Raw genomic sequence first — 17,600 nt, 5'->3', positions numbered from 1 at the left:
CGGTCAGGGTGATTCTAGGCTTGGGAGTCTCCTATAGAGCCGTGTACTTTTCAGCCAGGAGCTGCTGGTGGTGTAGGCTACAGAGTTGTGCCCCAGGAGTGGCCGAGTTCCCCGTATGTCCAGCCCCTGCTTGCTGCTTGCCCAAGGCAGGGACTGAGGCAAAAACAAAACCAAAACAAATAGCTTTTGGCAAAATGGAAGCCCTGTGGGGGTTGTGCTGATGTTTGGGGGTTGTTTCAGAGCCTGGAGGATTGAGTCAGTGATCAATAGAATAGGGTTTGTTTCGGAAAAATTCAGATGGGGCTAGAGGTGGGGTTCACAGTATTTGGATCCCTATCCATTTCACTGGGAGGCTTATGCATAAACTGGTTTAGGAAGCAAACAAGGTGACAGTTTGCCTATGTGTCAGGCGCTGTGACAGGGAACAGGGGGACAAATCTGGGCCAGACCCCGTCCCTGCCCTCAAGATGCTTGCAGCCTGAGGGAGAAAGAGGAGCAAATCTGTCGTCATAAAGCAAGGCGACAGGTGCTGTAACAACCCTCATCGTGCCAAGAGGCTGATACTCTCCGGGTGAGCATTCAGACTCTGGGATCAGATAGACTTGGGTTCTAGACTCTTCTGCTTCCTGGCTGAGTGACCTCGGGGAAGCCACATCATGTTCCAAGTCTTGGTTTCCTCACCAGTAAACTGGAGCAGACTATAGTTCAGGTATTTCTCAGGGTTACCGGGAGGATTCAGGGAGGGAATGTGTGCGAAGCCCCGTGTCTGGCACTCAGGAATGCTCTTAATCAATGTAAACTAGCTTTATTACGAGTGTGGTATTATCAGAGAGGCTTGCCAAACACCCTGCAAGGCTGGAGAGCGGCAGTGTCTGGGGAGGCGGGGCCTGGGGGCATCCAGAAGAGCTCCCGGAGGAAGGGGGGCTGGCCGGCTAGTGAGAAAGAGCATTCCTGGGGTCCAGGTGCTGTGCCACATTCACACATATTATGTGAAGATTTGCAATACTCTCCTCAGCGGTGGGCCAGGCCAAAAGGTTAGACTGAAACAGTGGATACTGAAACATAACGCCCTGGAGGTCAGGCTGACTCTGACTTACAGTCAGGAACACAACCACGGGAGGCTATGGGGACTTAGGTTTTCGCTCAGTAGAAGTCTTAACAGTCAGTGCTGGCCGTCAAAGCAAGCGTGTTCGAGGGCTGTCTTGTGAGATTGAGCTCACTTGAGGTCCTTGCACATCTTCCGGCAAAGGCCGGACTGGCCACCCCTTCAGAGGGGAGCTGCAGGAGGGTATAAATGAAAAGGCCCCGAGTTAGGAAAACTGGCTTCATTCCGGTCCTGCCTCTAGTTATAGATGGATAATGTTGTGCAAGTCAGTTTCCTTGTGTGGACTTAGCACTTCCTCAACTCAGAGAATTGAATCATCCTTGGCTTTTTCAACTTGTGAAATCTGCAACACCTCCCCCCTGCCCTCAGTACATAGGTCCGATGAGCTACTAATGGACATCCCTGTCACCACAGAGGCTAGCCCTCCTGGGGCGCTGCGGGGCTCCTGGGAGTGGTTCACAGGGGCTGGACTGGCTGATCTTCCAGCCCTAAAATTCTATCATTCTCTACGGTTTCTTCCTACCTTACTTTTCACGTCTGTAGACTCCAATCCCTCATTTTATGCAAGAAGTACCTGAGTCTTAGAAAAGGGATTTATCCAAGATCTTACAGCTGAGTAGTGGAGAACTGTATTTAGAACACACAACTCCTGGCCTAATCCCTTCTACCTCTGCAGGCGGCTCCCTACTGCCATCCATGATTTGTCTTAGCATTTGTTCCTCCCAAGGTCCCAGTACACCTGTGCTGCCCTCTGTAGATTTCTTTGCCTCTTAGAAAAACAGATCCAGTCCGACACATTGCTGCAGCCCGAGACAATACCCTAGGATTCGTTTCTCTAGGTAGTACTTTAGCTCAATGAAATGGGAAGTGAAAAATAAGGCCCAGGCTTCCAGTTGTCCCACAGTATCTGTTCTCTCCTTCTTACTTCCAGAACCCCATTTAGATGGCTGCCCAAAATAAAGGTATTTCCCACTCTCTTTTGTAGCTAGATATGGCGCAGCAACTAGGTTCTGCCCTAAAGATAGTACTGTAATTAGAACTATCTTGTGTACATCATGGAAAGGGTTCTTAACGAGAGGGAGGATGCCCTTCTTCACTCTTCCTTTATCGATGGCTGGAACGTAGGCATAGTGCCCGTACCATCAATAGTCACCTTGGACCATAAGGTAGACACCATTGGAATGGTGTTGGAAATGGTGAAACAACAACACAGTTGAGAGCTTAAGTCTCTGATGATCTTATGAAGTCTCTTCACCAGCCCCCGACAGCTTTCCTTGTGTTTTACAGGCAAGAGAAAGAAACTTCTATTGTTTAAGCCACCATTACCATTTTTCATCAACTCTTGTCATTGATTGTAAGACAGCATTATTTTGTAGATCATGAAAAGAAACCACTGCCAAAGAAATGGACACCCCTTCCAACGGTATGACACGTTCCAATTTCAGATAAGTTCAGATGTGACAGAAGTATGAATCTTATTACATGAAATGCAGTATTTTGGGTTTTTGCTACTCACAGCCAAGCCTAATCCTGATTCAAGAAACATGAGGGAAGGAAAAGATGACAAGATCTAAATAAAGAACACGATAATCATGTGGAGGGAAGAACAAGTTTCTATATAAAAGAATGACTCACAAAAATAGTAGTGACATGACTCAGTTTAGGGACATTCCTCCTATACTTCCCACTCTGGCTCGGATTAAATGGGAGCTTATGTATGGCTACTTGCATTTGGCCATCAAGTGAAACGAGATGCTAGGGGAGGAGTTGAGCTGGCTTTAAGGTGTTGAGAACGCAAAGCTGATTGTTAAATCAGTCTCCACTCTGTGTGATTTGGCTTTTAGGGGGTCTGCCTCCTTGGTTTCTTCTCCCCAACTCTGTAGGATTCTCCTGCTTAACTTTGAGAAAGACTGATGGTCAGCTGCCGTTTGCAGCCAACGAGCCCTCCCTTAGCTGAGACCCATAGAGACGCTTTGGGCTCTTCCCGCACCGGCCACCGCTGCTGCCTTCTGGCGCAACTTAAGTCCTGGTTTGGTGCCAGTACTTCTGGTCCTCAAGGCGAGACTTTAACCTATGATAATCCAGTACGGATGTGCCTGTTGTGATTTAAGCATCGAAGGCCAATGGGACAAACAAAAAGGAAAACTGGTTTACCAACAAGTGGTTCTAAGATGAAATATCCATTCTGTGTCATTAAACCAGAGTCACTTTCATGAGGAAGGTTCACTTGACCATTTCTATTTCTGTTTTAAGGGTTTATTTTTGAGAGAAAGAGCATGCTGTGCACAAGCAGGGGAGGGACAGAGACGGGGGGGTGGGGGGGGATAGAAGATCCAAAGCGGGCTTCACGCTGACAGCAGACAGCCCGAAGCAGGGCTTGAACTCACAAACTGAGATCATAACCTGAGCTGAAAAAGGATGCCTAACTGACTGAGCCACCCAGGCGACCCTTGACTCTTTTTTTTTTTTAAGATTTATTTTTGGGAGAGACAGAGGATGAGCCAAGGAGGGGCAGAGAGAGAAGACACAGAATCCGAAGCAAGCTCCAGGCTCTGAGCTGTCAGCACAGAGCCCAATGTAGGGCTTGAACTCACGAACCTAACTGCGAGATCATGACCTGAGCTGAAGTCAGACACCCAACCGACTGGGCCACCCAGGGGCCCCTGCCCCTTGACTTTTTCTAAATAATGCAATAACTTGTTATTTTCCATGATCCTTTCTCCTGTGATTGCTTCTTGAATCTATGGGGACTCCAGCCATCACAGGTTTTGCTAACTCTACATTCACTTACTAATTCTATCCTCATGTGACACATTTTGTTTACTATTTAATACAACAACCCCACAGGAAGGTAGTATAATTCCTATTAAAAAAAACACATTTTTAAAAAATTTTTTTCATTTTTGAGAGACAGCATGAGGAGGAGAAGGGCAGAAAGAGAGGGAGACAGAGAATCCCAAGCAGGCTCTAGGCTGTCAGCCAAAGCCTGACACAGGGCTCGAACCCACAAACCGTGAGATCATGACCTGGGCTGAACCTGAACACTCGACTGACTGAGGCACCCAGGCGCCCCTATCATTCCCATTTTTAAATGAAGGCTAAGACAAGTCGATTGACTCTCACAGTAGCGCAGCTAATAAACGCGCCGTGAACTTAATGTTGGTGAAGGTTGCCAGTACAGGGTAGTTGCAATGTACTGTAGAAGCGGCCCTTTAGGGCTTTTAGGCTTCAATCACTGACACATACGAAGTTCTGCTGAGGAATATTGTTACCCTTCCATTCAGAAGGGCCACCGGGCAAAAGACTTGTGCCTATTCTGAAACAAAGCCTTCTCTGAAAAGACAGACAAAAAACAAAACACAAAGAAACCCCAAGGTTGGATGCATGGTGGGAGATGGACTGGATAGGCACGGCTACCCCAGGCCACACTTCCGTCATACTTACCGACGGTTCTGACGGCCTTGGTGATAAACTGGCAGCACCCAAGTCTGTCATCGAGGGAGGGGCACAGGGTCCCACGGAACATTCCCACAGCACACGAGGTACAATTGGGGTCGGGCTGCCTGCCTGTTTCTAATGAAATATGTCATGTGACTCTGTGGGAGCAATATCTAATAACAGTATTTAAAAATAACGTTTTAGGAATTTTCTGCTCACATCATCATCAAGCATGTATTTCCTAGAAAAGAAAAAAATTCCCTATAAATCCTTATTTAACCTTGCCAATTCTGTTGAAGATATATTATAGTGAATCATGGGAATTTCTTTTATGATCTCATGTTCTACATAAAAACAGCTCAGCTTAGTATGACCCAGTTCCTGTGGGCCAGATTCTAATTCCTTCTGGTTTCAAAAAGCGGAAGCCCTACCAAATGATTTCCTCTGGATTGAAATACATTAAAATGGAATAAAATTTCATATCCAAACTCATTACATTTTCCCTCAGATACCAAAGTACAAAAACACAATGCTAAATTTCTTTTAAATTATTTTATTTTTGTGTAAGCTAAAAGGAAATTTACACACTGAAATCTCAAAAGACCTGGGCATGCACATTCACCTTGTTAGAGGTTCCTCTACATGTCTTTCTTTTTTCCATAGGAATTTCCCCAAACATTTAAAACCCATAGTTTTTACTGTATATACAGCCTAAACCATAGCAATCTATGATTATGTCATTTTACACTGTGCAAAATCCTCAAAAAATAGTGGTACGATTAAACAAAAAAAATCATTAAAACAAGTAAATTTCATTGTAAGACATTCATATAATTTGGTCCTTCTCCAAACCAAACTGATTTAAAACAGACACAATCTCTTTAAACCCCTCCAATCAAGTTCTGACAATGATCCATACCCTACAACAAAACAGCAATCAATTAAGTACCTCGCAAAAGGTCAAATAGCAATATGCCAGATTGAAAAGATTAAAAAAAAAAAAAGCGCAAAAATGTTAACAAAAGCCAGATCTGAAACAAACCCACCACACGTAAAATTGAAAAAAAAAAAAAAATTAAATGGAGACTTTGGAGCTTATTTATGATAGCAAAAGTAATTCAACATATGATATGAAAAATTAATAGAACATTCAATGCAATCTGAAAAGACTGAAGGGGATTTCACAGACAGTGGAGATTTGAGTTTTTAATTTTTTTTTATTTCAAAAGTTTTGTAAGAAGGACACCACCAGTGTATTTCACAAAGACATAAATGTATACACCCCAGCAACACAAAAAGAATAAATCTTCAAAAATGTTCACCCCCGATTATTTACATTTTTTCTAATATAAATTTAGGACTTCAGTATGTAAATAAATATACATTACTATGTATACCTTTCTAGTGCGGCTTACCAACAAATCAGCTGAACTTTTTTTTTTTTTTTTTTTTTAATTAGAGCAGGTATGCTTTTGATGGTAGGGAAGGGCTGGAGGAAAGGAAAAGCAATTGAAAGTGTCCAATTCACATCAGTTATCAGTCTGCTTTCTCTTGGGACCTTGTGGAAGGTGTTAACGTGGCTGGGAACATCAACACCTTGGCATGCATGAACGTTAAGTCAGGAAGGCTAGCGATCACCTTGATGGCTTCTTCACTTAGGTGCTCTTCTCTTTTCGGTTTCCTATTGACAAATGAAAACAGAGAAGTGTGTTGATGTGACTTTGCTGTAGGTCAAATGGGAGAAAATCCACTCCCAAGGCAGACAGCGATCTGTGGGGACTTCCTCTATCAGGTCCCGAACTTCCTAACAGCTTTGTGCTGGGTGCTTCCTCTGCCAGCTGCTGAGTCGCTCACAAAGACGTACGTCCTTCTCATGTATGCCCATTGCAGCCAGGCACGTCCCTGTAGATATTCACACGGACCTACGCACGGCCCACAGATTTGCTTAAGGCTGGAAGCATCTACTGCCCAGGAACGCTTTTAAAATGTTACTAAGCTGAAATATAATGCCAGAGCCCTTATAAAACTTCACCCAACTGGATTTCCCCCTGACCCCCTGCGAAACTACCAAAATTACTTCAACATAAAACAAAGTATGTCTGGCACAAGACCTTGTAAGTCATTTTAACCTCAGGCTTTCTTAATCCCCCATGGGGAATTCCAGGAGAGAAAGCTTTCACCTCAAAAACACCCAGTTTCAGCCCCACCGGGACAGACAGAGCAGTTCCCAAAGCAGCACGGGCGCCGGTTGTGGACGTGGACAATGGACATACTCCACAGACGTGGAGAATGGCAGGACATACTTGGGGAGAGGGGGAACCACCAAATCCTATGGGTTCTGTAGATGGAGGACATTTTATTACACTGACCCCTGCTACTAGAGGTGAGAGGGTTAGTGCCTAACACAGGAAGAACTCTTTTTGACCCGGGGCCTCCCAGCTGGTGAGGTGCAGAAATGTCAAGTGAGCCTCAAACGTGGCTCAAATTGAGCACATGATTGTAAGCCAACCTTTATTTTTTCCAGGACATTAAATATATTGAAAGAATAGTTGTAGTCATACAGATATTAATTTTAGGCCAAAGTTTATTTTTAAATTGTTGACTCTAAAAAGCCCAATTTTCTTTTATGGTAAAGGATAGTTGGTACTATATTAGGTGTGACACAAGTTATTTCTTCCACCTAAATATGTTCTTTGGGATGGGGAACAGAAGTCAGGAGATGAAGCAAGACAAGAAAGATAGACATAGGCCTTTATTTCATACCTAGACTTTTCTGTTAATCACTTTTGAAATCAGACTGAAATTAAAAGACTTAATAGAATGACTGAAAAATCAAACATCAGAATTTTAGGACCAAAGTTCTTCAATAGGGGGTCGAGCTTCAGGCACACTGAAACCATCAGATCAACCAATACTCAGTTCTAGGGTTTCTCAGAAGAATGGAATAGCAATCTGGTATTTTCTGATTAAAATCTACACTTTTTGAAGGAGAGAAAGAGTATGAGCGGGAGAGGTGCTGAGAGGGAGGGAGACACAGCACGAAGTGGGTTCCAGGCTCTGAGCTGTCAGCACAGAGCCCAATGTGGGGCTTGAACTCACCGATGGTGAGATCATGACATGAGCCAAAATCTGATGCTTAACTGACTGAACCACCCAGGTGCCCCCAAAATCTACATTTCTAATTGCATTTAAACGACAGCAAAATTCTTAGGTGGATATCTGGTGAAGAAAAACCAGATAGTTCATTTTTTTTTAATGTGAATTTATTTTGAGAGTGTGTGTGTGAGTGGGAGTGGCAGAGAGAGGGAGAGAGAGAATCCCAAGCAGGCTCTACACCCAGTGCAGAGCCTGACATGGGGCTCGATCCCACAACTGCAAGATCATGATCTGAACTGAAATCAAGAGTTGGATGCTCAACTGACTGAGCACCCAGGTGCACCCCACCCCCCGGATAGTTATTTTTAGTCTCAAAGTGAAAGACTGGAAGTGCATAATGGAAGAGGCCAGCCTCTCACCAACACTCAATCTTAGCATCACTAATGATGGAGTCAACTAGATATTACGCATCTTCTGATGTGGTTCAACACCTGTGCCGTTTACCAGTCAAAATGCTTTACCTGAGTTTATATAGTATAATATAATAATTTGTGGATATAATTTCTAAAGCTTACAGGAAATAAGGGGAATAGAGAAAGATATTAAATACTACTTGAAGGAAGCCAACAGATAAAATCCAGAAGTTGAGACATTCTACAGGACACCTAGACTGATCTTTTTAATAAGCTAGTGTTAAAACTGAAAACAAAAGGCATGGTGGTAGATAAACCAATATTAAAGATTTGGGAGCCATAATGGCCAGGCACAATCATTCTCTGCTTTGTTAAAACCAATATTCAATTGAGGGGATATCTGAATATAGCCTTGGTATCATATGGAATAAAAATATGAAGTGGACAGATGGAGATCACAGACTGCAAGGGTAAGTTCAATTCAGTATGGACTACAAAACCTCACTTTTGGTTAAAACACCACACATATGTATATGTTTCCATAGAAAATTATCTGAAAGAATACACTATCTGAAAGAAGGAGTTATACCGACCTGAGTGGTAAGAATGTGAAACTAAGTTTTAACTTTTTGTATGCATTTTCTAACTTTCTATATAATCTACCTTACTGCTGCTCTAACAATAAATGGTTGTCAAAAACAGGAACAGATAAAATTATACCTAAATGGACTTTCTCCTTTGTGGAGTGCAGTTGGGGAGTGGGAAAGGAAAGCAAAGTAGAAGCTTCCACCCAAGAAATGGTTGGTAAAGATGACTCCAGGCTTTTTACCAATAGCCTTACTTCAGAGGCACTCCTCGGAGGCAACAGGAAATTGAACAAAGTTTACAGAGTTCATAGTCTGTGTATTCATCTGTACTCAATGTGCATTGATGTGATCTAGTTTTTTTTTTTTTAGCATATAGGAAGAAAATGCTTGAGAATTTGAAAATAAAAGTTGTATCACGAACATTTTTCAAGTCCAAAAGCAGTGACCTAATTTTGATTTATATTCTTTAGCTAAGATTTATCCTTTTGTCAGTGGAATGCAACTGAGAGTCTAGAAACAAACTCAACAAGGGTGTCAAGACCATCAATAGGGTGAAAAACAGTCTTTTCATCAATATGGGCTATCCACATGTAAAAGAATGAAGCTGGACTCCTATCTCACACCACACAAATATTAAATCAAAATGAACCGAAGGCCCAAATGTTAAGAGTTGAAGGTACAAAACTCAGAAAAAACCCTAGGTATAAATCTTTCGGACCTTGAAGTAGGCAATGGTTTCTGGGAGGGCTATCATCACAAAGTCAGTGAGAATGCAGCAAAACTAGAATTCTTATATATTACCGGAAGGAATGTAAGATGGTGCCACTACTACGGAAGATAGTTCGGCAGTTCCTCAAAAAGTTAAACATATGACTCGGCAGTTCCACTCCCAATTGAAAATATCTGTCCACACTAAAACTTGGACACGAATGCTCACAGCAGCATTACTCAGAATAGTTGAAAAGTGAAACAGCCCAAGTATCTATCAATTGATTAATGGATAAAGAAAATGTGGTGTAATCACACAAAAGAATATTATGCAGCTATAAAAAGGAATGAAAAGTACTGATACACGCAACAGCATGGCTGAACTTGAAAACATGTTCAATGAAAGCAACCAGATACAAAATGTCACATACTATAGGAGTCCATTTATACGAAAGAATCAGAATAGGCAAATTCCTGCAGACAGAAGGCAGATTAGTGGATGTCAGGGGCTGGGAAAAGTGGCAGATAGGGAGTAACTGCTAATGAGCATGGAGTTTCTCTCTGGGGTGAAAAATATGTTCTGGAATTAGTGGCTACGGTTGTGCAATGCTGTGAACACACTAAAAACCAATGGATTTTATGGCATGTGGCTATCTCAATTAAAAGATTAAAAAGAAAAAAGATGTATGTACCCCTTTTGGCAACTAGTTTGGCTTCTATAAACCTGAGTTAGAGGTCTGTGGCTACTAACTAGGTGGCCACCCACTGATTCAGATAAGGAAGAAATTTTTCTCTATACTAGAAAAGGTGAACAAGAAGATGGAACTGTTTTAAAACTAAGAACTCGTATTTCTTTAAAAAGTGAAAAGTCATTTTTTTCTTACATATGCAAAACCACTTAAAAAAGAGAATGCTGTTTGTTACACATCAAATTCCTCTACATGTACCACAGTTTCTTAACCCTCTCGTGCCTTATAGTCACTCTATCTTCTGTGTACTGTCAATAGCCAAGAAGGTTTTGCTGAGCTTTACTTCCTGTAGTTTATTTTATTCAAAAACAAAGAGAAAAACAAAACGTAAAACAACAAAGACTCCGAAATTTTCTGAAATGATACCTGTCATCCCCTTTTCTTTTCCCTGTACAACTGGGAATCATTCACGAGGACATCTTACAGGATTACCTTCTAACTGTAAGACTTGTCAATATTTGCATTTCTTACCATTTTCAAATAACTAAATCCTCAAAGTTGAGGAATACAAAGCTGGCAACTCATTTTTTTCTCAATTTGTTGTTGAAAAATTTTTTTAATGTTTATTTATTTTTGACAGACAGACAGCAAGCGGGGAAGGGGCAGAGAGAGAGGGAGACATAGAATCTGAAGCAGGCTCCAGGCTCTGAGCTGTTAGCACAGACGGGGCGGCGGGGGGGGGGGGGGGGGGGGGGGAGATGGGACTCGAAACTATGAACCACAAAATCATGACCTGAGTCAAAATTGGATGCTTAACTGACTGAGCCACCCAGGCACCCCTCAATTTGTTGTGTATTAAACATGTAGCTGGATAGATACTAGAGAGCAATTCAATGCTCTCAATGTTACAACACTAACCTTAGGATACACACAATAGTTTTAGTTCATTCCATAATGGTACAGAATAAGGGAAATAATGAAAATAACTTCTTAAAAGTAGTAAGAGTTAAAAAAGTTCCCTGGTGTACAAGAGATGTTTCAAGGGTGAGTTAAAAAGAAGAGCAAGCAAGTTAAAAATGTGGTTTAGAGCTCCTCCTAATGGCACAAAGACAGAATTCTGATCACTGGGACTCTACTACAGTTCATTCAGTGAGATTGCAGAGAAAAAAAGGTAAGGAAACAGGACTGTCCTTAGAAAAGACTGTCCTAAAAATAAGCAGGGGAAAGCCCAAACAATAAAAGCATCAGTAGTTTTTTTTTTTTTTTTAAGTCAAAGGTAGCATTTGGCTAACATATATAGAAGAAATAATGGACGAGATTTGTGTGAGAAGAATTTTGACTTGTAAATATGCTTTGAGAAAAGAAAAAATTAGAAAGTAAAGCAAAAAGAATCCAGAGAGGCTTCATTTACAAGTAGGTTTACTTAACAGGAGGCTTTAACAGTGTCAGGAGGCATTGCTACAAAGAAATAGGAACAATGAGAATAGAGAAAATCTGTGGATGAAAGGAAATGTGCGTGCATGCTGTAAGTTTATTTTAGGGAAAAGCTAAGGGTATCCACAATTATAATAATGCTCTTATATAATTATAAATATCAGTAATATAAAATATCTATTGAATGAATGGATATTTAAGCACAAAATACAGTTTGAAAGGCAATGTGATAAACTCAAGCCAAAGTTTTAAGACAGGTAAGCATTTATTATTCACAAGAAAAAAAGGAGATATATATATACACACACACACACACACACACACACACATATATATATATATATGGGTGTATATACATATATATGTGTGTGTGTGTATATATTTTTGTTTGTTTGTTTTTGTTTTTTAGAGTAAGCAATAGAGAGGAGACGGACAGAATCTCCATGCTGGGTGGGGAGCCTGATGCAAGGCTCAATCTCATGACCTTTAGATCATGACCTGAGCTGAAATCAAGAGTCAGATGCTTAACAGACTGAGCCACCCAAGATCCCCCCAAAAAGGCTTTTTTAAATGGATGCTTTTCTATAGAAGAACTGATTCAAAAGATAAATCTGAACCTGACAAGAGGAATGTTTTTATTTAGGACTAAGGGCTATAATACTTCTGCCAAAGTGGGCAGCTAACAGATAAAGATTTCCACTTGAAGATGCTGATGAAGAATGGATTTGGGACAGCAGAGTCAGTAGGCCTATCAACCAGAATTTGCTCTTGCAGTAGTGATTTCCTGGTTCGCAATGACTACTTCTTGTTAGGAACTGGCCTATTCTTATGGCTCACATGTCAAAGCAATGGCTTATTATTCCAGTGCTAAATTGTGTAAACCTAAAGGTTTCCTGAATCCTAAACACAAGGCCCAAGTGACAATCCTTCTATTTGGTTCCGACACGGAGAGAGAACTGCTTTTCTAAAGGCCACACCCCTGGCCTCCCAGAAAGCCTGGCAAAGCAAGCCTTCACATCCCAAATCAGAGGTGCTGCATATCAGCAAAAATGAAGAAAATAAAATAGTAGCATCGCCTACTCCATCTTAAGCCAGGACTCAAAAGATGAACCTATATGACTCTGGGAGTGTGAAAGTGGGTTCCCACAGACGATCATCTCAATGGTTATGAAGAGAAAGAGGGACTGTTTCTACAATGGCTTATGGTCTCAATACTTAATCAGAATTCTCCTCTCTGAAGTTTGGAGGGTGGAGTAAAAAAGAGAAAAACCTATCTGTCAGCCCTTTCCAGCCTCTTATGAAATAGCTCTGCTCTAATAAAGTTCATATTAAACATAGTTTGATAACTGTTTTCTGGAATTAGGCATCTATTGATTTTTATAAATACAACACGAATTTTAATACACATTTAATATTGAAATACTGTCCACTTATTCGCTTTCCCATTTAGGCAGTTTTGTTAAACATTCAAAATAGGGTGTAATGAACCCTAGCTGTTTACCTGGTAGATGTGCTTGTCTTCTCTACTGTGGACATGAGTCTTGCAAATGCATCAGTCACTTTGAGGCTTGAGGTGGAGATTTCCAGCTTAGAAGTTGTTAACTCATACAACTCTGGATCCACACCTTATAGTATAAAATGATAGTCAGTGATGGCAAGCTGCAATAGGTTACTCAATTAGCTACAGTCCAAGATGCAAAAGGCAATTATTCTGTAAACATCTGAGTCTTTTCCAAGCATAGCACATCTTTAGACTACTGTAGTATTGAATTTATTTTTTACATTAGAGATTCCATGTTTCAGAGTTTTTATGAAGTAGGAAAGTACTTTAGCCTTAATCTAACATTTAGGTAGTGGCTATCACGCAATTATTTCTAAAATTTCTGTCTGCTATGGAAAACTCCCTCTATTTTAGATTAGCGATAAAAGTTATCCATGTTTCATAGAGTTCACGTTTGTTACATGACATTTCAATGTTCAAATGTACTGATTAACCTCATTTTGGAACTTCCCTCTCCCTCTCCAACCATCTTTTCTCCATTACTTTACTCCTCACCAAAAGATTTGGAAGCTAACAGGAAGTCTCAAACATGGTAAATGACTCAGTTAAATATATTCTGACCATGAGGACATGAAGCATTACTCAAAGCATCAAATTATTACTAATGATAAATTATATACCACATTGTTTTTTCTTCAGGTAAGAAGGAGGGTTAAATATTCCTAGAAAACTATAATAAAAGCACAACTTTTAGACAAAATGAAAACTGTCTCAAGGGTTAATTATATTTCTATGGTCTCATATCTGATCTTGTTTAAATAATTCAAAATAAAGATGAGGTCAGAGAGATTATAAAAGTCTATAAAAATTCTCCATCTGACTTCACTAAAATATGCACATATATTTTTATATCTCCCTTGAATAGATTTATATTAAATAACAATGACTATAAAAATACTGAAAAGAACAATTAGATATTTTTGATTCAGGCTAAATGTTGGATACTAAAGACTCAAATAAAAAACCTATTAATCCTATACTCTCTTTGGTACCAGCAAGTTACTGGAGATAAAAAGTTTAGTAGTTTCAGAATAAGAGAAAAGCAGATTGTAAGGAAGAATATCTTACACAGTTTCATCAATTTTTACTTATTATTCCTAAAAAGTTCTGGAGATCAGCAGATAAAGTTACATATAAATATAAATACTGATGTTGTAAGTTTCCTCCTTTTAAGATATTTTAAGGGTAAGAAAAAAAAAATCAGGAACTGCCTTCTATTAACCACCTTTTCAGATGAGTAGCAGATGTAAAAACAGATCTCAGATGTTTACAGAAATCAAACAAGCAAAAGCAGCTTCCACAGTTATGTCCAACAAGGGAGGAAGGCTATAGAAAATGTTGACTCTCCCAAGTTCTTAATATTTCATTAAGGTACAGTTTCAAAATATACTTAACAAGGCCTTTTATTAGTATTTCTAGAAGTATGTAGGTTTCAATTAAAATCTAAATAATTGTAGATGCCTGTAAGGGACCAAATGAACCCAAAGTACCTCCTTCCTCTACTGTGAAAGGTTGGATTCCAAGTAACCACAAAATTTAAGCTGATGTCTAATATATAATGCAGAGTAAACAACTGCATTTCGACTGGCAACAGGAAAGTGGTAGTAAAAATTTGGTTGGGTTTATAAAATACTGGCCATTTGGCTGTCAAAGAATAAAGTGGGAAATAAAAGAGAGAGAGAGAGAGAGAGAGACAACACCCACCACCCCAGCCCAAAACAATGACCATCACAAAAAAAAAAAAAAAAAAAAAAAAAAAAGGGAAAAGTACCAGGACTATGTATTTTTCAAAAACAAGATAACTATTCTACACTAAAAATTGGAGTAATTTTTTTAATGGAAGAGTTTGCTTGTTTTTTCTTTTTGCTTTCTTTTTTTACTTTACAGAACCTTAATGAGGCATAGTATAAATAACTATAAAGCTAGCCAACCAAGTTCTATGCCAACCTCCTAATTCTCACACACAAAATAATTAAATAATCGCAAGCTAAGTAAGACAAAATGACTTTCCCAGAAACAAGTCAGAAAAAGTGCAAGCAAGTGGTGAAATGGAATACTGAGAAAGGTGCGGATACCTGTAGCTTGATGGTAAGTTTTAACAAAACCCAATAGCAATAAAAAGAAGCCAAAGCAAATTTATAGTAATCAAGTTTACACAGCAGCTAGAGCATACTAATGAAAATATGGAACAAAATTATTTAAAAGGTTCCAAAGTAATGAGGACCGCATTTGAGCATGCTAATTTCACTTCTATTACAACTCTAAGCTTCTGAAACCACTTGCTCTTCTCAAAGTTGTGTATACTGAGCCTGGTTATCAGGTGATTTCTGTACTTCTTTATATGGTGAGATTATTTTGTTATGGATGGTTTTCAACTGAGTTTGAAATGTAATGAAGAATTAAGTTTAAACCAGGTTTTAGGTGTCCAAAAATAGGACCTCATGTAAGTTACAGTATGGTTCATGACAAAACAAATCTGAGAGCAAATTAAAAATGGGAGCTTGGTATTTCATTCTTAGGAACACAGTAATGAGGAAACTGATACACAAGTTTTTGGTTGTCTTTTCTTCCCCCAATTAAGTATTAAAAACAGCTAATTAGGCTCACCCAGGTCATTTGATAGCTCAAATGTATTTAGAAGTAACTTGAGTAAACAGCAAAATATCATTTGGAAGTCAAAACCAGACACAGATTGGTTTTTCATATGCTTACAAAATCTCAGAAATAACGAAAATGATAACCAGGGGCTTAGGTTTGAGAAATCCAGTCATTCTACCAAATGGCCTTAGAACTTCCTTACAGTAGGATCAGTTTTCCATAACCAGATTTTGGAGAGGGATGTTCTGGCTTCCAGGCTCACCCTTATCTGACTTGTATGGTCTCCCCCATTTCCCACCATGGCTCCTAAACTGCTGGAAGAGGGTGGTATATTCAAGTGGAATAGAACAAAACCAGCAAATTCTCAGGAAACAGGCTGGCTGTGTAACTGACTGCTAGTGGGGATGGAGAGGGATCCTCGCTATGCATTCTGGGCATCAGCATCTATATAGCACCCCAGCAGCTGTCTGGTGATCAATGGGCATGATTACCAGATCACAAGGCGGGATGACAGGGACTCATTAAAATTATATTGAATAAAATGTAAACATAAAAATGCCATTATATTTTAATCTTTTATTCAGTTAGAAAATGACAAAGTACATTAGTCCTTTGGTCAATAAACTGAACTTCGCAGGGCTGAACATTAATTTAACAGGCACTCCAGTAAGTTTTAATTTCTAGCTTTTAATATCTCATAGCATTTATACTATTAGCTTCTGTAACATTTTTTTCTTCATGGAAAACTAACAGAATACTTTCTATGTAAGAGCTACATGAAAACTACAGAATAGTTCTATGTGGGACCTATATATAACTAAGTGCTAGACTAACATTTTGGAATCTAATTATACACTTAGCAGTAATAAACAACTAACTGAATGCTAGAACTTGTAAAGGTTCTATTATCACAGGCACTACAACGTAAAGTCATCTTTGTATACTAAAATATTCTTATATCTCTAAGCCTGTATTTTCTCAAATGGCTTTATAGAATATGCTTGTAAAAATAAGCATATAAAATATCACATTTTCCATTTACAGGAAAAAAAAAAACCCCACAAACCCCACTCTTAACTAAGGACATTAGGGCCATTTTACTCCTAGAAATTACTTTCAGCTCTGAATATTACACTTAGAAAGCTTTCTTTAAGACACATTTCACAGAAGTCAGTTGTTATAATCAGATACTAGGAAATAACAATAGACAGATAAAATAAAAGTATCAGAAAGATATTAGAGAGAATACAATCTACTCGTTTCCTTGTTTATAGGAAAGTCACGTGGTGTGGTCATGCTTTTTAGTAATTAAACTAGAATTGTGGTTTGAACACTCTGCTGACCTGGGATTGTGGTGCTGCTGCTAGAGCTACTGTCATCCACGGGCCCAAAGAAATCAAGGTTCAGAAGAGTGGAACCTCCACTAGCTTGAAATTCAGTGACCGTGTTGGTGGGCAGCCACACAGAAGGTAAGCCAAGGGAGGAGGGGTTATGTGTAAAAAGGGGTAAGACACACACTTGAACATGCAGGTTATAATTAGTAGTCATTACACATTTTAAAATCAACATTAAAACAATGTGTACAGTATTAGTTTTTCATTACTAAGGACATTTCTAAAGTAACAGTTTAATCCAATGTACATTTTCTCATGTACAAAGTAAATAATTTAACACTTAGTAAGGTTTTAGTTAGGAGTTCAGTTCTTTCAATCAAAACTCGAAGCCATACCAGAAAGACCAAGGGGAAAGTGTACCCGTTAAAGGGAAACAATACTTTAATCTCAACCCAATATTAAGTCACTGTACATGCCCAAATCAATCTTCCTTGTTAGTAATGTTGGTTTCTAATTAATGATTTTTAAAAAGTGACAAAGTTGTCAGTTTCAGGACACACACCAATACATTAACTTGGTCTAAATTAAAATTAAGAAGGAATGTCATAACTGCCCTACCCTGATGTGCAACCTCAAG

The 17,600-nt window shown here is 39.5% G+C and overlaps 1 protein-coding gene across 4 annotated transcripts in view; it reads right to left on the bottom strand.

Annotated features, from left to right (window-relative positions):
• Positions 1-5,080: 5,080 nt before the first annotated feature.
• AFTPH (aftiphilin) overlaps positions 5,081-17,600 on the bottom strand; it is a 66,942-nt gene continuing 54,422 nt past the window's right edge. For 2 of the 4 annotated variants that reach the window (XM_047852267.1, XM_047852266.1), the window contains 3 exons: positions 16,973-17,056; positions 12,972-13,095; positions 5,081-6,224 (listed from right to left, as the gene is read on the bottom strand). In XM_047852267.1, the coding sequence (XP_047708223.1) occupies positions 6,080-6,224; positions 12,972-13,095; positions 16,973-17,056 (353 nt within the window). In that variant the 3' untranslated portion in view covers positions 5,081-6,079. Of the gene's footprint in view, positions 6,225-11,971; positions 11,994-12,971; positions 13,096-16,972; positions 17,057-17,600 lie in introns of those variants that run through there. The other 2 variants (XM_047852268.1, XM_047852269.1) reach the window with 2 other exon arrangements.

This window comes from Prionailurus viverrinus, chromosome A3 (assembly GCF_022837055.1).
Source record: "Prionailurus viverrinus isolate Anna chromosome A3, UM_Priviv_1.0, whole genome shotgun sequence".
In the NCBI taxonomy this organism is placed as follows: Eukaryota; Metazoa; Chordata; class Mammalia; order Carnivora; family Felidae; genus Prionailurus; species Prionailurus viverrinus.
Note: the sequence above shows the minus strand (reverse complement) of the source record. Positions and strands in the feature narration are given on the sequence as shown.